The sequence below is a fragment of the Ruditapes philippinarum genome, unplaced genomic scaffold (assembly GCF_026571515.1).
Source record: "Ruditapes philippinarum isolate M1 unplaced genomic scaffold, ASM2657151v2 ctg1285_1_1_1_1, whole genome shotgun sequence".
Lineage (NCBI taxonomy): Eukaryota > Metazoa > Mollusca > Bivalvia > Venerida > Veneridae > Ruditapes > Ruditapes philippinarum.
Window position 1 is genome coordinate 5,217 of NW_026856576.1, and position 26,648 is coordinate 31,864.

General features: G+C 32.1%; 2 protein-coding genes across 2 annotated transcripts; one reads left to right on the plus strand and one right to left on the minus strand.

Moving 5' to 3' along the window:
• Window positions 1–2,415: 2,415 nt before the first annotated feature.
• LOC132747031 (T-cell-specific guanine nucleotide triphosphate-binding protein 2-like) lies at window positions 2,416–6,323 on the minus strand (the record flags this gene model as incomplete). Its single annotated transcript, XM_060736341.1, is given in 2 exon segments — window positions 2,416–3,093; window positions 5,060–6,323. Coding segments are annotated over 2 exon segments (725 nt in total), but the record flags the coding sequence as incomplete, so codon positions are not given.
• A 14,349-nt stretch (window positions 6,324–20,672) lies between these two features.
• On the plus strand, window positions 20,673–22,028 carry LOC132747032 (GTPase IMAP family member 8-like). The gene is made up of 2 exons (XM_060736342.1): window positions 20,673–20,791; window positions 21,036–22,028. Exon 2 carries the CDS (start codon window positions 21,044–21,046, stop codon window positions 21,791–21,793), a length of 750 nt encoding a protein of 249 aa, XP_060592325.1. The 5' UTR covers window positions 20,673–20,791; window positions 21,036–21,043; the 3' UTR covers window positions 21,794–22,028.
• Window positions 22,029–26,648: the final 4,620 nt, after the last annotated feature.

Below are 26,648 nucleotides of genomic sequence, written 5' to 3' on the forward strand. Positions count from 1 at the left end.
CAAAACCACATAACTGCCTTGATTAAATATATATTATGCTTAAATTCGATATTTGAAAATGATAATTATGATACAGTCTCGTTTAAAATTTTAAACGAACATTTATTTTAGACGCCACATGTTTAATCTAACTTTAAATATCGTTTAACATTTAATTAAGTGTTTAAGTACTTGTAATGTAAGGCTGTTTGTGAAGAATAAAAATCATAATGCCAGTTTTGGTTATAACAATCAAATGAGCGTTGTTTAAACATATTTTGACGTTACATCATTTGCATTATACAAACATAGAGTAAAGTCGCGCTAAATGTTAGCATTACACTACAGGCGCGTCAATGAAAAATAATTAATTTACAATCTTAACAGTCTTTATTTCGGGTATGTGATAGATAGAATATAATATTATTTGGTATTAGTGTAGGTTCATTAATGAATTTATTGAACTCGTTGAAAAAATAATATTTTGCTCGCCATAGACTCGTATGATATAATTTTATTCAACTCGTTTAATTAATTCCCGTATTTTTAAAAACCCAAAACTCATTCAAATTTCCTATATATCCTCTTTCGTTTGGGAAAGAAGTTTTTTCCCGTTTCCCCGGGAAAAAATTTTGTATTTTTATATTTTATCAATAATGCCCTCAACATTTTCCAAAAACCATATATGTTTTATATCCATTTCTTGTTAACCCCTACCCACAAAAAATAACCAAAAACCGTTTCTTTTTACATTTTAATATACCACACATCCCACATGTCAAAACAAATTTTCTTTTAAACAAGTCATACAATTTTATTAAAAAAAATCCATCATTCGCCACTGTTTTGTTAAAACCATTTAAAAATTTCATTCTTTCCTAAAGCAAAATTAGTTTAAATTTAAAAAATGTACTGTTTTAAAACATAAAATATTTGCAAAAATTTGTTTTTTGACCCAAAAAAAAAGTCCCCTTTTTATAAATTAAATGATTATGACAAACCCGTTGGGATATTTGGTGGGTAATTAAGGGAAACTTTTTACTGCAAGGTGGGATTATCTTTTTACAATTTAAACCCCAATTCATTAAAAATTTATTTATTTTTTTTATTTATTTTATTTATAGATTTTGTTTTTTTCATTTTTTCCCCTTTTAAATGGTTGACATATTATTAAAACTACAAAATTAGCAATTTAATTAGACATAATTTTATCATTTGATACAACCTTAATTGTGTTAAAGTCAATAATACAACTACATAGTAAAACCTACAACATTATGTATAATAATTACTCGTATTATATAGAAAAACAAAACAAAAAAGCACGCACATAAAAACTGCAAACTTCTTATTCATGTACTTATACATGTACTATGAAATTTTATTTCCATGGAAATAACCATATCCCAAAGTCAATTGAAAAAAATATATAAAAGTTAGATTTCGTTAATTGCAAATGAACTACCACTACCTTTGTCATGGTACAAAATACCGCTTTATATTTATTTGAAATGCATATTAAGCTTAAAATTTTTTTTCTTATTTTCTCACTAGGTACTTAAAGAGTGTAACTCTTTCTTTCCATCTACCAAAATAAATGTCCAAAACTGCACATGTCCGTTTTTTTCAGTCACTGCAAAATTTGTCATTGACAAGTATCTTGGTTAAATAATAACTGACAAACTGTCCAGATTTCGCTAATTAATGCAATATTGTATTTCTTGACTTTTACTAACCTCTGATTAAACTTTTTTACAAATTGTACATTTCAGAACGGTGTTGTATATTATAAACTATACTTATATTAGTAATAAAAGTAACATAGCGGAAACATTTTAAACTTTATACAAAGCAAATATAGTAACAATTATAATCATTTGATCCTAAACTGACTTTTGTAAGAGTCAACGTCTTTATAGTGAATGCATTAGTTTGAAGCAGCATCACTGATCATTGTTTTGGTCATCTTTTCATCAAAGAAACTGATTGCTCTTTCATGGAGCAATTTAAGATTCGTTTCCAAGGCATTCTTAGAAAATCTATACAGTAACGTGCTCTCCTTGGACCAAGTGAATAAATCAGCCAAGCGCTTCTAAATAGCTGCCTCCTCCTTTTGAGTTGTAGGTGATTTGATAGCCTTTCCTTCAACATTTTCTGCCCCATCGACGACAAGACGGAACTCTCTTATATTATCTTCGGTGAGGGACAAAATGTCCTTGTACCCGGAAAGTGTTGAAGCATCGACATTAAACTGCTTCAGGTAAAAGTTCAATTCGCTTTGAAATTTTGCTTTCTCTTCATTTTTGTTTGAGCTCATTGTTATATCAAGAGCAACTCCGTGTATTCTCTTTAAGAGAACTATTTTCTTCTCATCTATCATTTCCCCTGTTACTGCGGAAAGAGATAATGCAAGGGCATCTTTCTTCAATTCATCACAGTTTTCCGAAGTCATATTTACTCGGACTGAAGTTGTCGATAAGAAACACCTTTGGTTTTTGTATTCCACTTTCTTCAAGGCACCGTTCTGTTGTTTGTTTTATTGATAGAAGAAGCTTATCTTCATCATGATCTTCTGAATTATCCTTTTCATCGTTTGCGATATCAGCATCGATATTTGTTCGAACAAAAACAAATTTTTTTTTGCAACTTTGTACCTCCGTCGCAAGCCACATGTCATTTTCTGTAAATCTGCCCTTGCTGATTATGATGAAAAAGTCATATTTCTTATATTCAACATTTTCTAAATAGTTTTTCTTCTTGAATTTGGGTGTTCCAACGCCAGGGAGATCCCAAACCAAAAAGCTCTTGTTATCTGGATGCTCGTATTGTGTGCATTCTTGCGTGGTTTCATTGACACCAACTTTAGCGGCGCCTGGTTGTCTAGCTTTCAGGCCTCTTAAAGAATTAATGAAAGATGATTTCCCAGAACCGGCATTCCCCGTGACTGCTGTATGTAGCGGAATATGTTGCCATCTTTTTAAGTCCTCACTTATTTGATTTTTTACACCATGCATTCCTTTTTTGCTTATAGTATATTTGTACTGAGCTATATCTATTTGTTCCATTGTTTCTTCCTCTGAATTCTGACTCGAATCTGGTTTTGAACCGAACCAACTGAAATAAACCGTTTTTGTATTACCGGTATTTGTATATTCAGGTTAGCAGATTGGGGCTGACAAACCAAAACTTAGTAGAATATATATATTTTATATCGGTAAGCTTACATTCCTAATATAAATGAACAATTTAGTCTGTATAGCAATAAAATTAATTAATACTTCGGTGAACTCAATAGGTAGAACGCTGAGCAATGAATCGGGCGGTCAGGGTTCGATTCCCGAATGGTGCAGCTCATTTTCGTTGTGATTAATTACGGTCATCCGCTCTGTACCCCTGCTATGTCATGTACATAAGTTACCAGTTCCTTCTGCTTGACAGCTTGCTAAAGAACAATGCGGTGGCTGACATTTTCTTAGGTAAATTCAACGTACCTACTGCAGTGATTCGGAGTTTATAAAGAAAAACATGGGTTTTTACCAACGTATATTTCTGAACTATTCCCTCCAATGGTCAATGAAAATAATCATTATGATCTGAGAAATAACTCAAACTATTTAACTGTACAAAGACGTACAGAAATTTATCCTAGATCTGTAATCCCTTCATGAACTTTCACAAACCATTCGCGATGCTCCAAATCTTTCAAATATCAAAAATTTAATAAAATCATTTTTAAGCCGCCTGTTGTTCCTAAATTCTTTTTAAGTGGGGATCGTACTTCTTCTGTTCATCATGCTAGAATAAGAAACCAATGCAGTAATTTAAATGCAGATTTGTTTAGGAATTACTTACGTCAAAATCCTTTCTGTGACTGTGGTAGCGGAGAAGAAGATGCAGAGCACTAGCCTATATTTAAATGCAAACATTTTACTGAACAAAGACTTAACTTATTTTTAGCTACTATACCTTTTCACCCCATAAATACAGAAAAACTCTTATTTGGAAACCCATTACTTAATGATGTCGAAAATGAATTTGTTTTTTCTGAAGTACAAAAATTTATTAAACATTCTAAAAGATTTTTATAAATTCAAAATTGATGTATACAAGTAAAAACCAGATCAGGACTTGAACCTGAGACCTTCCTATAACCATGTCCACACAAAGTCTAGGCTGCTCTACCGGCTGAGCTATCTGGTTAACTTGTAATGGTATATGTTTTTTTCTTTAATCTATCCACTTTCTACAATTTTTGTACAGTACAATACAAAATCCAGGTCACTCATGATACAGTCATAGACAGTCTTATGTTCCGCTTTTATTCCTATTCTAAAGTGGTACCGATAAATATACATGTAAATACTTTACTTACTTCAACTGACCGCTAAATCCATCTGTCAATGATTATAAAATTGTAAACTTAAAATGTGTTTACAAATATGTCATTTCCTTGTTGACACACGTGTACGTAAAGTAGATATATGACGTAAAACAATTGCCGAATTTGATTTCAAATTATCGCTGTCGACACTATCACACATCATCTCTGTCAATTTCATGGGTCAGGCAACGTAGGGGATTTTTTTTTCTCTCTCTCTGTTAAGGGCTGTTTAAAAATTTTTTTCAATTTTGTCAAGCTAAATAATTCCCCATTCTATCCAGGGTCTAAAATTTCTTTTGAAAGACCCTGTTCTATCTTAATTCTATGGAGCATTTTAATTGATAATTTATAAGAAATATATAAATACATGTGTGTGTGTGTGTGTGTGCGTGCGTGCGTGCGTGCGCGTTTTGATTTATTTCTCACTTCCACCTGTGTAACTATTCTTATGAAACTATCCGGAATATATGTATTATAAAGTTTGACTGTGTGGGAAAGGCTGTAGCTAATGTTGTAATAACTTGTAGCCCAACCCATTTGCACTATACTTATATGTACATTTGTTTTTGTTTCTTTGTGTGTTATTCATATCTTACATGTATTATATAGTTGCAATAAAATATTATTAAACTAAACTAGTGATTCGGAGAATAAACTAACAACAGCACCACCACCAATAAGATTATTTTACAAGCTTACCGCTGATAGAATTTCCTTTTATCTTGAGGTTCTTTCGGTTCTGCCATGTTTAATCTGCCAAATACATAACCAGAAGTCTTGTCACTTGCATATATAAACAAATCTCAATATTTAATATATGTGTACATGCATATTTATACAGTAGCTATAATAAAACCGGTACTACATGATAATTACAGAAGTAAATTAAGTAAACACTTCGAGTATTTTAATACCAGATGGCAGGCACGTTCTTTTCACAGTATAACAGACAACGAAAGGCCATATAAGGCCACATTTAGTACATCACTCGAAATATATATGAATGCATTTATGAATCTCGATTTATTTGATGTAATGTACCGTCGACTGCGTAAACAATTTAATAAATCCCTGTCAAATATGAATATATTGTCCCAATGCACTGCTTTGTATTTCTCATCGACTCCATATCTTTTATGTCTGTTAATAATAAATAATCGATTTGGTTTGCAGGTAACACCTGTCAAGCCGTAACATTTACGTAGCAGTCATATTTCTCTACAGTTCGATAAACAATCCATCTCCTGTACCATTCCCATTTCATCATCCATTAACTTATATATTTTATTTAGACAATACGTGCATACCTCAGTAATTACAGACTTCCCAGACCATCTCAAGTATGCGCACTTAGATTTATATATTTCCATTGTTTACACAAAAAATTTCAGCGCTGTGTTTATGTACTTTGATAAACATATTTCCTCGGTTTACACCAGACATTGTTTTTTTTTCTTTCGACATTTTAGGCCTTTGTTCATGTCCTAACAATTAATTGTAATTAATCATTATGTTTCATTATCATGTATCTTTCTATTGACTATTTATGTATTTCGGCACTGTATTTATGCACTTTGCTAAATAATGTATGTTTCTATGGTTTACACCAGAAATTGTTACTGTTCAAAGTGAACGAAACTTTGAGCATACAATCACGGCCGGATGTTAGACGTCAAATGCCACAGGGTGACAAAAATGTGTAGCCTGACCTTGACTTGAACACAGGGCCTTTGGAATACCGTTTTGCGTCTTAGCACATCATGCATTATATATTAACTTCAGACACATATAAATTAATAGTCAAAAATGCATTTTATATTCATAATACACCTTACTTTCGGTTTTTCAGCGGTAGAGGTCACCTCTTTGCTACTGATTTTTCCTATGACAGATAATCTTTCTTTCATTTTTGAAAGCATCTTTACCCTTTTAAGCGTTGTATTGATAATTTAAAAGTAATATTCATTTACACATTCTCTTAAATAATATGTAACATTTGGTCCATCAAGTGATACAGCGCAGGCAATCAATAGCCTTGCCACAGTATAGCATATTTAATGAATACACAATCAGGAATGGACAATCGCAAAAGAAGATAAATCACAATTTTGTGCACAGGAACCAACATTTTCAGGACAGTCTTTCATTAACTTAAGAATAGTGACAGTTTGCCAATGTCGTCACAGGTGATGAAACTTGGGTCCAGTAAACACACAACAAACGCCCAATGATTGCCAAAAACGGTCTTTGAGTGCAAAGAAGGTTTTGCATGCAACTTTCTTCTTTTGGGAAGGAGTCGCAATAAAAGTGCCGGTGAAAAAGGGCAATTCTATCACTGGGAAGTACTACAAAGACGTAGTAGTACTTAAGAAACTGAAACAATATTATAAGAAACGACGCCCTGTCACTGGTTTTAAGCATATCCGTCTTCTTCATGACAATGCCCCCGCTTATACCTCCGTTTCGGCGTTTTTGAAAAAAGAAAAAGTAACTGTTTTGCCTCACCTCTCGTTTTCTTCAGACCTTGCTGCATGTGATTTCTTTTTGTTTCCGAAATTGAAATCCGTCCTTGCTGGGCGGAAATATATGTCCCGACTGTTACCGTGACGCCTTCAAGAAGTGGATACATCGGCTAAAACTTTGCATTTCTAGCCACAGGGAGTGCTTGGGGGCATAAAGAACACTTTTGAGCAAATTTGGGTATCTAAAAAGTTGCTGGGGTCCCATTTATTTTACAGCCTTTGCGCGAAAACCTAAACACCCCCCCAAAAAAAAAAAACCAAAAAAAAAACACAAAACACAAAAAAACACACACTCACACGAAATCGCAACAAAGAAAATATAAAACGGGCGAAAAGTCAACTTGGGAAAACTTTTTGGTTAATTTAAGCATATTTTGCATATGATTTTTAGCGCATATCAACGTATGAGTAGCGTATACGAGCATAACAGTATAGTATGCAAAACATGTATTGTATATAGTTTGTAAAAGAATGCGTTTAAAATAAACTTAGACTTGCATAGTTTACTTATATTCTTTTCTGTTGTTAATATTATACAAATATTGTGATTTTTTACACGATACTTCTGCAGTTAAAGCGCCGACTGTAGAAACATTTCACACATGTTGAAAAAAGATATTCTAGTGGCTGATATCAAGGTATGTAAAATACAAGAGGAAACGTATAATTCGATTTTACTGTTTAATATTGATTGGGCAGGCTAGATTTGAGTCAAAACACCCAAATTTTTTTTTTGTTTAGGTTTTGTGTAAAGCATGTATAACAAATCGGAAATGGCACAACCAGGTATTTTTTACAGGGTTCATTTTTAATTTAATTAAAAATTAAGGGAAATATTTCTATATGAAATTAGTCAAACACTTATTGAAATTTGTGTTGAGAAACTACGTGTAAGTTTTTTTGGATGGCTGTTTTTGCTTCTCGCTTGATACTTTTGTTGTTTAAGTATTCATAGTAAACTAAATCAATTTAACCCGAATAAAGCCCAAGAAAAAATGTATTTCTTTCCTGTTCTTTTTATATGTGGTTAGATGGCACGAATGTGTTATTTAATCGATTTAAGGGCGCTTATTTAAAAGGGGTTTATTATAAATAGTTTATTTCCAAAATTTTTTGGCTAACTTAGAATTTTAATTTCTTATCTATCATTGATTATTGACACGACAGTTTACTCTTGTATTGTTGAATGTCATTTACGGTATAGCTCGAATTCGATATTTCTTTCATTATCTGTTTACATTAATTTTGACAATTTAGGGCTGACAATATTTCGCTTCCATGACATTTCGTCGAAAGACATCTCATTGAATATGACAGTTGGTCGAATCCGACATTTTTTGGAATTTTACAACTTGTAGAATGTTATAATTGGTCGTATTTTAGTTAATGTCAATCATTATCGAAAATTTGTAAATTTTGCGGAAAAAAATAAGTGAAAGAAACAACATAAAATGTAGGTTAAAATATATAACATTCTTTATTTACACAGCTATTTTTCTTTGTAAAAAAAAGAATTTTCCGGTGAGTTATCCGAATGACATTTATCACCGATGTGTATGTCATATGCGTAAGTTCACTATTTCAGTCAGTATCTGATATTGTGCACAATACCTATTCTTATATAAAAGTATACGTCTCATCGCCTAAATCTTACCCCATCTTAACAAAGGTCGTTCAGCGTAATAGCGTAGTGGTAGAGTGTCCGCTTTATGTGTGAAGCGACACTAATTCGAATCCTGGAAAAGGGCATTTTTATAGATATTTTTCAATCAACTGGATTTTAGCACAGGTGGCAGTATCAGTGTTTGGATACCCACCCCTATCTGCCCCTGAACCCCTACTACAACCCTGGAAAAAAATATAATTCAACACTCTAAGGCTTACTATAAGGTACCAAATACAAAACCACCGATGAAATTATATAAAAAAAAAAAAATTTTCCACTATCAAAATTATAGTTATAGAAAGGTGAAAAGCCTACTATATGTTCATTTGCCGAACAATGTGGAACACGGGAAATCGTCGTTTCTGCGACTGAGGCGCATTCCAAAGGCATTTTGCTGCATCATTCATTTACATCAATAAAAAGAACTTGAATTCCACAGCTTACTTAATTCAAGTTTAACGAATATCAATATTCTATCGATTTTTTGTATTTCACGGTAATTTTTGACTTGTCGCTGCCATTTTGGATTCTGATACCTGTGTGTTATACGCGATCTGATTGGACGTCAAATTTCGCTCGTCCAATTAGATTGCGTATTTCAACCCAGGTATCAGACTGCAAAATGGCTACGACATTTCAAAAAATACCGTGAAACAGAAAAAATCGGAATGATAGTGATATTCGTTAGACTTGAATTAGATAAGCTGTGGAATTCTAGTTCTTTTTATTAATGTTAATGAATGATGCAGCGAAATCCTGCCGGAATGCTCCTCAGTCACCGAAACGACTATTTCCCGTGTTCCACAATGTTTGGCAAATGAACATATTGTAGGCTTTTCACCTTTCTATAACTATAAATTTGATAGTGGAAAATTTTTTTTTTATAATTTCATCGGTGGTTTTGTATTTGGTACCTTATAGTAAGCCTTAGAGTGTTATTTTTTTCAGGGTTGTAGTAGGGGTCCAGGGGCAGATAGGGGTGGGGTGTCCAAACACTGATACTGCCACCTGTGGATTTTAGTTCCTCGTAAAAATCATACACACAATGCTAATCGATAACATTTAGTTTTTACAAACACTTAAATGAAAAAGACTGGGTTAAAGTCAACGCAGACGGTAATAAGGACTTACTCATGCAATGGTAGAACATTTAATTTATACTTTAAAAAACAAGGTAAAACATGTTGTGGATATTTATTTCTTGTAAACAAAAGAAAAATGTATTTTAGTGAATGAATAAAAGAAGTCCTATTTATATTACTTTTTAGTTTTTTCAAATACAATTAGAAAAGTAAATGTCAAACGGACAAACAGTTCGCTCAGTTTTTCGCTTGAAAGTTAAGCAACAAAAGCCTTGTTTTATGTTACAAATTAAGCGTTTATATTAATAGAAAACAACGATATCCTCGATACGACATTTGCAGTGGTGAGTTCCATCGGTTATGAGTTACATGCAAAATTGAAAGTGTGTCGGTAGCAGGAACCCAGTTTGGATAAGTAGGACAATTCCATTATTCCTTTTTATATACATTTGTATTTAACTTATTGTTCGGTTCGAGGCTCAGCTCATATTTTACTTAAATTACTACTTTTACAATCAAATATCATGTTATCTATTGAAGAATTAGAAATAATAAAAATGTGTTTGTGTTAGAAATACACAATTAAAATGTTTTAGCAATTATTGTTCTAACTTGCAAATACCCCATAGGTAGCTTTTTTAATTTATAAGATATCATCAGCATGATTTCATTTCAGTGTTTTAGACTATGACAAATTATATACATGGACACAATGATAAACACAAATTATACCAGTTTGCTTACATGCGTATAGTATACATCAATTTACACTGGGGATTATAACCAATAGAGTAAAAAAAGTTTTCAAATTTGTTATAATTATATCTCTGATATTTTGAATGATTGACTGAGAAGATGAATGTCTATTAAGGAGGGTTTATAAAGTCTGATTTTATTGACCTGTCAATTATGAATATTTTATAGCAATCATTTAGATATTTAATGTCACTTCGGCTCTGTCCGTGCATTCAACGAGAATTGATACGGAGCATATAAAAGTTATGTTATGAAATGTCACACCAGTTTAATTCATAGGCTTTGTTCCATCCGCAAACGCATAGTATTTTGTGTGATTGCCTAATATGTTTTAGGTCTGTGGTTCAATCCCTACTTTTGCCATTGTTTTAAACCTACTCTGTCTATATTTTTACAGTTATATTTTGGTGCTTGCAAAATTGTCTCGATTTGTATTGTTTTTTTTTCGGCATTGAAATGACAATTATTTAATTTGATACGGATGAATTTTAAATATTAATTCTTCAACCGTATCATTTAAATATAGTTTATAGTTTACCAAAATAATTGTATAACATAATAAATAAATTATAATACAAAACGAAAGAAACAAAAGACAATCGAAGCTTTAATAATATTGAAAATATAAAAAAAACATGGACCTTCGCGGTCTCAATCTTACAATTCGGAAGAATTCATAAATTCATGAACCTGAAATCGTGAAGTCACAAATTCCGTTGTGAATTCATGAAGATGAAATAGGAAATTCGTGAAGATGAGATGGCTCTTCCGGTCTTTCGTAATTGTGTATGTTACTTTACGCGTAAACACGACGTGTATTATACGTACTCTACGACTTTATCCCTAAAGAGCTATTCAAAAAGTATCTTCTTACGTTTGTACGGAAGCGTATCAGAGCCTACAGTTGGTGAGATGTTTTGCGCTAAGTCGACTTATTTTTATTCGCATTGATAAGATGTTTTTGCATTTCTCAATAAAATGTACTGACAAAGATGAGAAGCTTTTAGGCATTGCAACTGCATTTTTCTCGAAATGCTTAAAGCTTTTGTCTCTTCGGCGAAAATCCTGTTGAAACTTCTTGATTTCACGACTTTGCTGAAATATTTAGTAAGACGCAAAGACGTTACTCGCATTGACAAATACTGTATGTGTAGAAACATTCGCGGGCTTCAAATTTTCGCGGTCTTCGCGGTGACATTTGATCCGCGAATTCATGTTTAGCGCGAATATTTCTACACCAATAATTTCTTAATAGTCATATTTTCGCGCTTCTATAGAACAATGTGCCAGTGTGTGATTTGCTTTCACACTTATTATTTAAATGTTTACTGAGTAATTGTGTTTTGTTTTCTAAGTTATTCATCATTTAAAATCGTTTATGTTTGTGGTTTTTTTTGTATTGTTTTTTTTTTTGAGTAAAACCAAAACATGATCTGATCAGATGCGTTTATAACGCAAACTGTGAAAAATTTTGCACGTTTACGGGCATTCTTTTGTTTGCTATAATTTGTCCGCTAGACAATGTCTTTTTCTTTACAATAGCGTATTGTTTGACACCTGGTATCGAAAATAACTGTGAACTCCCACGATGATAATAATTATTAGTCCCCTACCGGTTTACCGGAGGGGACTTTAGGTTTACCCTCCGTCCGTCTGTCCGTCCGTCCGTCCGTCAGTCCGTCCGTCCACAAAACTGGATCCCGCGATAACACAAAAACTACTAAAAATATTTTAATGAAACTTGATATATGGATAGATGGCAGTATGGAGATTATGCACGTCTTTTTCTTTTCTTCCTATGTTGAAAATTCTGGTTGCTATGGCAACAAATAGACTGAAAATATGGCAAATTTTACACATAACCTGGATCCAGTGATAACACAAAAAGTACTGAAAATATGTTTATGAAACTTGACATATGGGTATATGGCAGTATGGAAATTATAAACATCCTTTTCTTATCTTCCTATGTTGAAAATTCTGGTTGCTATGGCAACAAATAGACTGAATTTCAAGATTTCTGATTCTAGTTTTTAAGTTTTTTCACTATAAGTTCTTTATTTCTTAAGGTATTTTCTTTAAACTTTAAATATAAGTTGCTTGTAATCAACCACATCATATGTGACAAGGTTTACAACTCTAGCACAAAATTTATCAGAATTACCTCCCTTGAACTTAAAATTTTCATAAAAAAACATTTTTTTTTTTTTTTAATAACTTCTTTTTCTGAATGTATCTACTTCAAACTTCATATAAATGTTTCTTATTATCACTCAACATTTGTGATGGTCCAATACTCTAGCAAGACTATTTCCAGAATTATGCCCCTTTTGAACTTAGATTTTTTTTTGAGAAATTGGTAATTTTTACTCCAACTTCTTCAATCATGATAGGATTTTAAAAATGATATATTTTGATAACAGGGATGTTTAAAAAATAACTTTAGAGTGTCCTTCAGTCCGTCTGTCTGTACATAAAAACTGTTTCCTGTGATCACTTTTAAAGAACTTTTTCAACAAATTTACTTAAAATAGGAACATAAGTAAATGGCAAATGGCCCTTCAGAATGTTGCTTGGGCTCTTACCGGTAGGGGACTTATGGATTGCTTGCAATACTATGATAATTGCTTGTTTTCTTTATTTTTTAACCTGAGTGGTCAACGCGAATTCATGATTTTCCGCGAATTCAAAATAGCGCGAATATTTGTATAGACCCCCAAAGTGGACCTTTCCGCGAAAATTTGCTTCCGCGGATTTAAATACACATACAGTAGCTCACGCAATTCAACAAAGTTTTTTGCAATGATTAAAAACTTCTACTTATTACGTATTAATCATTACGCCTTCATGGAATGTTTTATGTATTACGTATTAATCATAACGTCTTCATGAAATGTTTTTGGTCAAAACGAGAAGAAACAAGTTGACATGACGTGAAACTTTTAGATAAGTGGAGGCCCTTATAAACTTCCGTACGTTTGTACTTAAGTCGACTTGTATCGCTCTTTTGTATTGTTTATAGATAAAGTAGCGAGATTAATTTTAATCTTCGCGGGAATCAAAGTGTAAACAAAACTTTGGGATGATTAAGCTAATTCCTTCATATTTCTTTCGGACTTAAAATATTGTTTTGTTCGGGTCACCCGACCCTTAATTATAACCTACAATTTAAAGGTCTGTCAAACATGCTAAATTTTCAAACAAATATGAACAAATAATTAGAAGTCCCATCAACAACATGATTTAAATATTATATTCATGAAATCGATGTAAAAAAAGTATTAAAGTTTGGAAAATAAAAGTCGAAAATGATATGCGATCGAAAACCGCGAATTCGCCGTACAAAACTAAGGAAGTTAGCAGTGAGCAGTAGCAAATTTATTAAACGTAAAGTCAGCAGAAGCACAGCAGTAGCAGTTCAAATTTATAAAACATGAAGTTGGAACTAGCAGTAGCGCAGCAGTAGCTGTAGCAGTAGCACATCCGTAGCAGTAGCGCAGCAGTAGCAGTTGAAGAAGCACAACAGTAGCGGTAGCAGTGGCATAACATTAGCAGTAGCGCAGCAGTAGCAGCAGTACAACAGTAGCAGTAGCACAACAGTAGCAGTTGCACAGCAGTTGTGACAGTAGTTGCAGTAGCAAAGCAGTAGTAGTAGCAGTAGCAAAACAGTAGCAGAAGTACAATAGTAGCAATAACACAGCAGTATGAGTAACGCGGCAGTTGCAGTAACATAGAGGTAGCAGTAGCACAGCGGTAGCAGTAGCATAGCGGTAGCGATAGCTGTAGGACAGCAATAGTAGTAGCAGTAACATTGTAGCAGTAGGACAGCAACGCATTTTCGCGACTTCACTAACAATGTTTAGATGGAAAAAAGAGGGCCTTAAAATAGGGCAATATTTCGCCCTATTGACTGGGAAGGTGAAAATTCGATATATATCACAGGGTTAACAGGTGAAAGTGCAGTTCTTCGTTTTGCATTGCGATTCCATTTACAATCGCCCTTCAGACGTCAGTGTAAAACCAAGCTGGTTAAACAAACAAACAAACACATTAAAGTTCTCTTTAAGTATACGTTACAACATACTGTAATGTTTGTAATCAGTTTGAAGTACTCTACCTTAAAGTTTTGAAAATTATGTCATCTGGTTATTGTTTAAACATTTGATCGCTGAATATCGTGGTTTCGTTGTTTTGAGTTAAATTTGTGCAGCGATGGCTCGAATGCGACGTTTTGCTGACTTTTCTCATCCTTGACTTTTCGACTCCTAGGTTATTCCCTCTCCCAAGATATACTTATAATGGATTTAATATTAATATCATTAGTAAGGAAGCTTATCAGGGCCTCCACTTAGCTAAAAGTTTCACTTGTTTCTTCTCGTTTTGAAGAAAAAAAATTCCATGAAGACGTTATGATTAATACGTAAGACATAAACATTCCATGAAGACGTTATGATGTTATGATTAATACGTAATATTTCAGGACAGTCGTGAAATCACGAAGTTTCGACAAGATTTTTGTAAAAGAGACAAAAGCTTCAAGCATGTCGAGAAAAATTTAGTTGCAATGCCTAAAAGCTTCTCATCTTTGTCAGTAAATTTTGTTAAGAAATGCAAAAAACATCTTATCAATGCGAATGAAAATAATTCGACTTAGCGCAAAAACTCATCGACTGTAGGCCCTGATAAGCTTCCGTGCATTAGGGTTAGGGCCCCATATTTACTATCATTAGGGTAAGTTATAATGTTGGTAACCTTTCATTGATGTTAGAAAACATGTAATATTTTCTTTGGGGTGACAAAACGCTATGTATTACGTGATTAATGAAGTTGCGACTCGAAAATCGGTAATATTTTCACGAAGTTGAATACGGAATATTTTATCTAAATGCGTGACTATCACTGTTGCGTTATCGGATAGATCAATACCAACAAGAGAAATAAACAAGTTTGCTTATATATGAAGGTATGCATTATTGAAGTGTAAGTGTTGTTGCATTGAATTTGTGTCCGTTTCTGTTAATATCTTTATGAAGTTTCATGCAAAACGTGATGTACATTGTATTTATCCCTGGGTGGAAGGAATAAATATTTGATCCAATCATTTTTGTTATTCGTGGCTCTTAAACAATAACAATGTTCTTTACAAACATTATAATGAAAACCAGCATCTAACAAAATCCTGCTTTTTTGACTGAAAATTGTCAAATGAAAGTCGTAATAAATGTTAAAGCGAATTTATTGTTAAAAATATATTATTCATGTCACTGCTCAGTTATTTCTGTGCTACTGCCGATGCTTCTGCAAGTGATTTGCTTCTGCTTCTGCTGTGCCTCTGCTACCGCTGTGCTATTGTGACTGCTATACTACTGCTTCTGCTGTGCTTATGCCACTGTTACTGCTGTGCTTCTGCAACTGCAAATTTCACTTTTATAATTTTGCTACTGCTATTTCTGAACGGAACATTAATAACATTGCCTGATTTATATAAGTCGGTAGTTTGGAGATTTTTAACATTCTTGGATCTTCTGTATAACCTCCTTAAAATTATGGAACATGATTAAAATGAAGATTTCTTTTGCTTGAACATAATCAAAGTAATGTTTTAAACAATTGAATAATATTTTAAATGAAAATTACGTGTACCATTAACATGAGAGATATATAATTTAGTTCTACTAATTTTGTAACATAGTTAAAGTTTGTTCCCTGCCCTAACTCCTATATGAACTTGTATCCCAAATGTTGTAAGTGGTGTTTTTCTAAAGACAAATCAACACCTTTTAAAAACATGGTAAAGGCAATCAATAATTTTACTGAGAATGAAATGCACTGACTGATACGATAAGTATATCTCATCAGCACAGAAAATATAGAAAAACAGAAGCTGTTTTATGCAATTTTGAAAACAAGCAGACTGCATATAAACCATAGTTTAATATTTGTGCAATGCACTGAACTGTATATTAAAATGATTATTCTAAATACAACAATCGGTCAACTGTCTCGACTTCGTCAATGGCACATTTATTCTCGCTATCAATGTCTAAATGTTGTACTTTTCTTGTCCCTTTTGCTTCATTACCGAAAAACATTTCAACATCTGTTTTTTTTATATTTTCGGTTATCCCAGTACCAGCATGATACAATTCTGGGGCTGTATCTAAAGTTTTAAATAAAATATGATGATGTGATAAAATTTTCTTGATGGACCTCGTTGATAAAGTATCTACTTTTTATATTCGAAAACACCTTTTCAATATCAAATTGTCATTTGATAATAACGTCTTAAAGGAACAAAGGTTTTATAATTACTTTTGTGACTATAAAATCCAGTGCAAATGACCGCTCAATAAAAAATAATGCGAAATGCAAAGAATACGGATACGAATTTAAATATTTTCCTGCAAACAGGTTCTTTCTAAAGATTTTGGATATGTGACCAGACTCTGGAAGTGTTCACCTGACGTTCCGAAAGGTAGCGTATAAAGGCAGCTCTTTTTGATATAATAACGTCAACCAAAGTTCCTTACGTTATGTCAACAGTCTACATAATTTTGGGACATCCCTCATAATTAAAAAGTCTTTAACAAAACACTAACGTGCTATATTGCATGTCTTTTTGTACAAACTCATTGATCTAGTATACATTTCAATAATAATAATTTATCGTTGCAATATGATACTGCAGAAATAAAGTGCCAATGTTACTAAAAATTGAATAAACGTTTGATAAAAAATCATACAATTTTAATCATAAATGCATGATATATCAATGATAAAATTTCTAAAAAAATGCTAACGTTAACATTTTCATTTATCAAAAATAACCTTTTGTCACATCTTTCCGGTGTAATACTTTTGTGACAAGTATGCCTTTCTTGAAGGTAAATTCTTGCAAAACAAAACATATCTGTGGAATAATATTAAGGACATTGTTTGAATTAGCCATTAAGGACATAGGTATTTATTGGATTTCAAAGTAAATCTTACGGATTTTAAAGTATGGCATTACGGTATACATGGTTCATGTATGACTTAAAGATACAACACTTGCCTTAGTGACAAGGCGGAAATACTTTCGGTTTCAATTTAGTGGTTATGAGATTAAAAAAGAAATTATGGGAATTAATCAATGTTTTATCCACTTATGCTGCACAAACTTATCAGAAAATAAAAGAAGAAAATGTGCCAAATTAGTTGTAAACCTTTACGAAGGTTGTTCACTACGAGTCGGGTGTTGTACTGCAACGCGATGACACTTTGAACGATTTCGTGGATGATGTTATGCAGAATTGCCCTATTTAATATCTTTCCAACAGTGTAAACACTACCATTCAGCTTAACTCATTTGTAAGCTAATCGCAATTTTAATACAGCCAGTCGTTGACCAGTGTTATAAAAAATGGTTGAGAAACTGATTTGGAATTTTAAATAAATAAGAACTTATATCATTGTTCCACCAAAACCCGGTCATTCGGTAAAGCAGATCTGTACTGAAGTGGGGGAAGATTGTGTGTCTGATAAACACTATTTGTGAGACAGTTCGTTTGTGGAGACAGAATATCTGACTTTCTGTCAAAAGTTCACGTCAGAAAAGTGAAAGAAATTATTAAAAATAATGGAAAGTAAAGGATTCGTGATATTGCCAAAGCTGTTTTGAAAGTGCAAATCATTTATGCCAGATGAATTTCACATTTATTGACAGATGACCAAACTAAGGGTACGAGTACAAATCGCTTAGAAATTGTTTAAATGCTCCGAACCTAATCAAAGACAATTTGCAAACACTGTTACTGGTGGCTAAACATAGGTTTACTATTTTGAACAAGTCAGAAAAATTGGAAACAAAATTAAACATGGTAGTAGGTCTGAATTTCCAAACGTATCATCAGCACAAGAATGTCTATTATTGCATTTTCTTTATACACATTACTAATAAAACAACCCCTTGTATATACACAATGGTTAATGTGTTGCCGATCTCATGTTTTTTAAAGGGAGATAAACTGTGAGCAACCTATTTAAAAAAGTGACACGTTAAGCTTTGTCTGGAATTTTCATTAAAAGCTATCAAAATCACCCAATTGCTCCACGCCTGTTTATACCGACCTGAGATTTATTTGCATTTATTTGCTGGGTTTGGCGGAGCAGTGATGATCTTGCTTGCTATATCAATGCTTCTGTGTTTGCCAATTCTTCCCTGTAAATATTTCAAGTTTGATGAAGCTATATTCCAATAACAATGTCGGAAATAAACCTTGGACCACCACTAGCACACGTGGACCGGAGCCCAATCAGTAATAGTTGAAGCTAACATGACTACTAGCTTTTTGGCTAAAGTGAACATATAGTGCTCACTTTATGATGAACGTTAATGATCAATTGCCATTTACCTGTCGTCCGATATTTGTGCACTATTTGATGTTATTCTCGAGCAAACTTTCATATCATTCGCTCACTTCGGGTTTTCCAGAAAAATAAACATGTGCGAATGTGCAAACTGATCTATAAATGAAAATCGTTGCAATGCATTGAAATTTATGGCATATGTAATTAGATTTTGATTCAGATGAGAACACAATTTCTTGATTGACTCTTGTCAATTTTTACATGTTTGTGCACCAATTGAGTTAAAGAAACCTTTGTGAAAATAAATTACTTTGTTTCCCCATATAATCGTATTTTTCCCTTATTTAATATACTTAATTAGTATGTATCTTCATAACTTGCCTTTATATAATATTGATGGGTTTGAGGTCCCTTCATGTCATGGTCAACCCTTTCAATGTTTAGACTAGATTAATCTTCTATCTGGCATAAAATCATTCATTTGTTGATCGTTGAAATAAGGAACATTGCATTAAACTAAATTTTAAAAAGGATCTAAATACATATACGTTATACTCAAATCAATAAAATTTGTTATTGACTTATTATTTCCTTTTATATAAGACGGCGAAAGAACCAAATTCCTTTTCAACCTTTACCTATTGCACAAAATTAAAATGATGGTTTGAATCATATTTCATTATTCATTTTAAAGTCAACTAAATTTATTGTTAAACATTATACATGTATTCTGTAATAGTAAATACAAGTTGAGAAGTTAGACATTTTAAATCGGATTTCTATTACGAAATCAAATAATTATTTTGCCAAAGAGACATGATACGGCGTATGCTAGGGTAATAACATAGAATTTGCCGGCTCTGCACTTTATCCCATACAAATAATAATGAGAAATTATTATAATAACAAATACATTTTGTATTTGTATTTAGAGATATCACAAAAAGTCAGGTTGTATCGGTACCATGCTTATCAATGTACCTGGACATAAGCATTTAATTATTGATTAATTATATAAAAAATATTAGTTGTTTCCTTACAAGTGACGTAAATTTTATTATTATACCTTTACCTCTCTGTTTTTCAGTAGGTAACGTCTCCGTATTAATCACTTGAGTTTTTCTCGAAGCACTGCTTAAGCATATGCCTTTGTGAAAGAATTTATTTCCTCATTAGATATGAAAACTAACAATATATAAAAAATCACTATAGTTAAGAAAACGCAAAAAGTAATTCATATCATGTTGTATAGCAAAATATTAGAAAGCTTTTTCAAAACATATTGATAAGTATATTTGAATTTGACGTACATTGTTTTTTGCTTGTTTTGGAATATGCAATTAGATTTTGATTCTATTAAGAAAAAAATTTCTTGATTGACTCTTGTCAATTTTTCCATTTTTGTGCACCAATTGAATTAAAGAAACCTTGGTAAAAACAGTTTACTTTGTTTCCCCACATAATACTCGTAATTCTTCCTTAATATACATCGTATGTATCTTCATAAAAACATATTGATAAGTATATTTAAATTCAACATATTAAATTATTTTATTGCTTAACTGCGATTTTACCTTTAAGACTCGCCGGTACTTTTAATCAACATATATTAGTTAAATTGTGTAGCACATATGTAGCGGTATTGATTGTTGTAGTAAAGTTTAAAAAAATATCAAAACATTGCCTGATCATATATTGAACATTTGCTTTGTATTTTTATTTATGGTTTCAAATATTCAAAAGTAGGATAACACATCCCTCTTCACAAAAACACACAAGATACTTCATATCAATAAGGTAAGCTAAATTGAAATTTATATTAAAGTCCTTCATTTTTATTATATTTGCTGATAAACATAAATTACGTTAATCTTAAAGAATAAATAAAATAAAATGTCTTTTATGACAAGTTTTGTTTACGTTGTGATAAAGGTTAAATTTGGCAGAATATTTAGTATCAAGGAATATATCAGAAAAATATACATAATTCACTTGGACACAGATATAAGATCAGACAGTCACAGTTGTTTTTGAAAAAAATCGCTTGGATTGTTTGGTAAAATTCAATTTATTAAGATTAAATTGTTCTTTAAAAAAATCATCATTTAATTTTTAAATACTAATTTTACTACAATATTTCTAATTTGGTGCATAAAGTTATTTTAATTTTACTTTGCTAATAACATGCACTCTTATACACATTCGAATTATATTTAATATTCATTTTATTTATAAAAAATATCGATTTAGATACAACATTTGACATTTGTTTTAGTCAAAAGATATACACATTTTTGTAGATTTTCAAATGGATAGATACACAAGAAAACTTATAGTTGTTGGGGAAAATGGAAACGGGAAAAGCTCAACATGCAACACACTTCTTGAAAAAGAAATATTTGTCGGAGCGAATAGAGCACGCACCGCTCGATGTGAAACCTGCTTTATACATATGGGATCAGTTAATGTTTGGCTGGTTGATTCTCCAGGGATGTTTGAGCCAAACAGTGTCCTTGCAGAGCGTGCATTGGAAATACAAAATGCAGTTACAGAGTGTGAAGAACCTCACGCTTTTTTAATTGTGTTTAAAGCAGATGCACAGACGGATGAGCGCATAATACAAACTGTTGATATGCTTCGTCTTATCTTTGGACAACAGGTCATGAATCACGCAATTATTGTAATAACGAATGCAGCTAAGTTCAAGTCTGACGCAGATTTTCAGAAATTCTACCAGACTGGTAAACTAAAGGAAATAGTCAAAATGTGTAAAGAGAGGATTGTTAAATTAGAAAATATAAGATACACACAAGAGAGAAAGAAAGAAATGGTTGATGATATATTTGCGGTAGTTGATAAAGTATCAAGAATGGGAAAGCATTGTTTTAAAAACAGTGACTTGGAAATTCATAAAGACATGTTAGAACAGCATCTAGCCAAGGTAGATGCTGAAAAGCCGATAAATGAGCAAATAGAATTGATGAAAAAACGACTTAAAGAGCAGCTTCCATTGCAACAAGGCGACAGTGGTTACTATGATGTGGTAGATGGTCACTGACATTAAGCACATTTAAAGTTCTATATATATGAACAAAGTTTTTACCGCCTCTTATCCGAACAATTTTTGTTCCAGCTCAAAGATGCGTACGGGGAATGAGAAACAGATGCAAAAAGATACATAGTATGGCATGACTAGATGTAGTTATTGCTATTTATCTAAATGTATATACTCGTTCCTTTATATATTATGGTACGCCCTAAGAAGTGTATTTACTTAGAAAAATGTTGTTACTTTCATGTGTCGATGATATTATGATAATCATTACTTTATGTTATTTGTTCTGATGTTTGAATGTTTGACTTCAGTTTATCTTTACGCCGATTTCTACAACATTTTGTTTTTATCTCGGAGTATCCACCTAACCGATATTCCTGGACAACTACATTTCTACTCATCTAATATATTTCCTCGGACAAATGCCTGTTAAATTAAATTTCCGCAATGAATTGTCACAGAGAAATGACGCTTCGCCCGAGGACAGAACAAGGATCGCTTGATCCGGAGCTATTTCTTTTGAGCTAGGCGGGCGGACTTTGCCTTCAATGTTCGGTGGACAATAGTTGAGTTGTATAAGAAACAGTGCCTTCTGATTATTTTGAGCAATACACACGGCTACCTGGATGCGGCGTTCTTATTCGGATGCAGTAAATAAGATTTCCGCATATAAACTGTAAAATAATTTCATTGTGTGTTCTTTGTAACAAGCGGTCTACTGATAGATTGCAAACCAGCCGATTTGACGGAAATAACCAGTTTAAAACGAACCACTATGAAGTTTATCTTAAGTAATTTAAGAAAAGCGATAGTGTAATTGAAAATAAACATGTAGTTTTAAACATTTAATCCAATGAATGATTTTTTCCTATATATATTACAGATCGTGAATTGTGATAAAAGCAAATAAATACGAGTATCATGGTAGTAAATTTGAATTACCTCCCCTTACATGGAGCTAAATTATTGCACAGGTACCCATTTTCAAGGACAATCCGTGACCCATTTGGTATAAGTCTCGAATCAGAAATGAGAAGTCTGAAATTCGTGATCTGTTGAATGCTACATTTAGTACTGATACTATATTTTCAGTCTTACCTTATTATCCACTAAATGCAAGAATAATTGCAAGCACGTGTTTCCAAATAAAAGAAAGAAAATGACTAAAAATTTAATATGCAAATTTTTTGTCGGCGTTCAAACTTTTTTTCTCTTTCCGATCTAATACTGTCTACCACTAAACAAATTTCATATGCTGAAGAAGACAGAAAATAATTGCAATGTTGCCGGATCGGTTTGACTGATTCTGTTCATGAACTTAAGAGGTATTGCAAGCTACCGTCAATGACTTCTAGTCCCGGTTAAAGCCAAATTTGAACATGAAAATAGTAAATTTTGAATTAAGAATCATCCGCAGATGTGCTCACACGGAGGTTTTCATGTAACCTACAATACTATTCTTCTTTTGCATCACGGTAATGTCTAATAAGAATGTTACTAATTACTATTTATGTAAGGCTCGTTATGTGTCATTTGTGTTGTAATGTACATTTGTTTCATTTAATTAGAACATATTAAAATTGCATTGCTCATTTATTACCGAAAACATGACTATAAGCAGTTTCGTTTAATCTTTAACATATCATGTACATGCATTGTATATTATATAAATATATAATATATGATTTTGCTTCAGCAGATGTTGAGTTCCAAATCTTGCATTGGCCAATATTTTGTAAAAGTAGTCTCTACAAACAGGACAAATAGTTTAACTTTTTCTGTTTTGACGACATTAATTTGCTCTATTTTCACTAACAGTGTGCAGACATTAAATAACTAATATACTTGAAGGTTGGTGATCCAATCCGTTTTAAATTCATCTGTATTGTACATGAACGTAAGTGGATTGTCATTTTGGATTGATCAATTTCATATCATAAATTATGATATACATGTGCGTACATCATACTGTGTATATAACATGAATGAATAATCTTAACATGCAAATGTAAGGTAGTTAATTTCTTACGATTCTACTGAACGTTCCACATTTATGATGTCTTTACACCTTTAAGAATCTCTCACATATTTATTTTCTGAGATGTTTTTAAGTCTTTAATTTTTGTGATATACACTTTTCTTCCATGGATACCCTTAAATGACATATTATGGCTGATGCAAGTATATTAACCCATTCTAACGTAGGTCTTTATATTTAATCATTTAAGTAATATCAATATTTTGACATTAAGAGTTGTACTTCGTTTAAAATATATCTAATACCTTGTAAACACTCGAGACTTTTAACTTTGTTTCATCCTAACATAAGTGTCATTAGGTTGAAATGTATGCAGATAGGTATTATTAAGAACATTCAAGTAATGTCTTTTCCATTTAAAGTTTTTCGTGATAAGTTTTGAAAAAGATCTGCTTTTTTAGTTAAGTTAAACCGTAAACGGCACTGCAAGAATAGCTATTAGGGGAGCTTTATTCGTCGACACTTATTCAACGACACGTTACTTCCATTATCCATTTTTTCATTTTTAAATAAAGTAATTTTGACATTTTCAATTAATATCATCATCAAGATTACCTAAAAATACATAACAATACAATTAAACTTTACATCAGCAGAAACAATGAAAAGTTTAGTTTGCTTAAATATAATATAAAATTGCTAGAAAGACATACGTGAAGAGTATATACAGTTGTAACTTCAAAATTGTATAAGCATATTGCTTAAGAGATGATATAGGCAAGATGTGTAATACAACAATAGATAATTTTCGTCCTCATATTCGAGGAGCAGTTTCACTTATTACTTCAGGGAAGCTTTATTTTCTTATTTTTTATTGTTTTGTTGTTTCTTTGTCACTAAATATAAGATATAAAATTATTAATTTAATACAAAATAGTAGAATTTGTATATGTTTACGACATATGCATTGCGCTATTGTTTATATCAATATAATAGATTCTTAATGAATGTTGTCGTGCAATGACATCTTGATAAATGCGAGGCTGACGTCTTGAGGAACGTTCCATATTTATGATGTCTTTACACCTTTAAGAATCTCTCACATATTTATTTTCTGAGATGTTTTAAAACTCTACACTCTTTTGTCATATATAGAGGATATTGAATGAGTGTAGGTTTAATACTAAATTTATTGAACGAGTTGAATAAAATCATATTATGCGAGCCTCTGGCGAGCATAATATTATTCTATTCAACGAGCTCAATATATTTAGTATTGAATCTACACGAATATAATATTCTACTTATCACATATATAAAATAAGAACGGTAAACTGTTAACAAGAGTCACTTTTATTTGACGCGCCTATAGTGGTAACGCTAACACTAGCGCGATTTAACGCTATGTTTATAGCGCAAATGACGTAACGTTAAAGTGTTATTACACTAGTGTAATATCGTCTAGTGTAATATCGTTTTTATTAAATGGCTTTATTACACTCCTGCGCCGCGGTTTATGTGATTCCATGGATACCCCTCAATTGACATATTTTGGCTGATGGCTGACATGTATATAAACCATCTAAAGTAGGTCTCTATGTTTACATAATTTCAGAAATAACTTTATGTTTGCATTAAGGGTTGTGATCCGTTTAAAATATATCTCATATCTTGTAAACACTTAAGATTTTTAATCTTAAGAATTTTGTTTTATCTTAACATAAGTGTCATTGGGTTAAAATTAATGCAGATAAATAATATTAGGAACATTCAAGTATTTGTTTTTTCAATTTGATGTAATAAGTGATAAGTTATGAGAAAGGCTTGCCTCTTTAGTTAATTTACGTCGTATACGGCTATGAAAGAATAGCTATTAGGAGAGCATTATTTGTCGATACTTTACTTCTATTTCAACGAATAAAAATATAAACCTAAAAAATAAAGACATATATACGTCAAGGTACCACATAGTGACGAATACAGGTCCTCACGTACAAACAGGCAACTCATTTTTTAGCCTATTTTTTCATTTTTCATATTTTAAATAAAAGCAGTTTAAATTGTTATGACATCATCAATTAACATCATCGTCAACATAACTGAACAATGAAAAACAATTAAACTTGTTAACAGCTGTCGAGAAAAGCTTAAACAATAACACATATTCATTAAAGGAATAGGAATGGATGGATTGATGTGTGTCTAATATAAATATTCATCGTTTAAAAAGAGGAACCATGACAGTTTTCCTATTGACATCAACCCTCTAAGAGAGAAATTCGTGTTTTAAGACACTATTTTTTACTTGAGAAATAAGTTCATGGGCGCCGCCATTTTGGCGTTCTGTCATTCTCGCGAGACAGACGAGACCGAGATTGTGACGTGTTATACCCACTTCCGGTATAGGTGTACACGCTGGTACAACTGAAATATATCTTGATGAAGAACTTATTAATTTTATTGCGTACTTTATATATTATTTATGAAAACATCATATGGAACTGAATTGCTTTAATTAATTAATTGAAGACGCCGCGACATTAATTATCATTAGTCCGATATTCAAGCTTGCTGATGATCCCACCATATGATTTAAGCAATGACTGCTTAATTTTCAAAGATAAACCATAAATTTAATTTGGGTACTATGAGAAACTTCTTCAAATTGACGATATATCCTTTTATTTTGTACTTAATTTTCGCTAGACAAGCTGTCCAAATAGGGTACATCGCCGGTCATGTATCTTTTTTTTTCAGGTAAAATATCAACTAAATCCAATATGCTGAGGACGCGATCTTCCGCCATTGACGCTATAAATGAGAACGGGTTTATTCAGTCCCCTAAAGCTTTTTTCCACGTTATCTTCTTACCAAATTCTT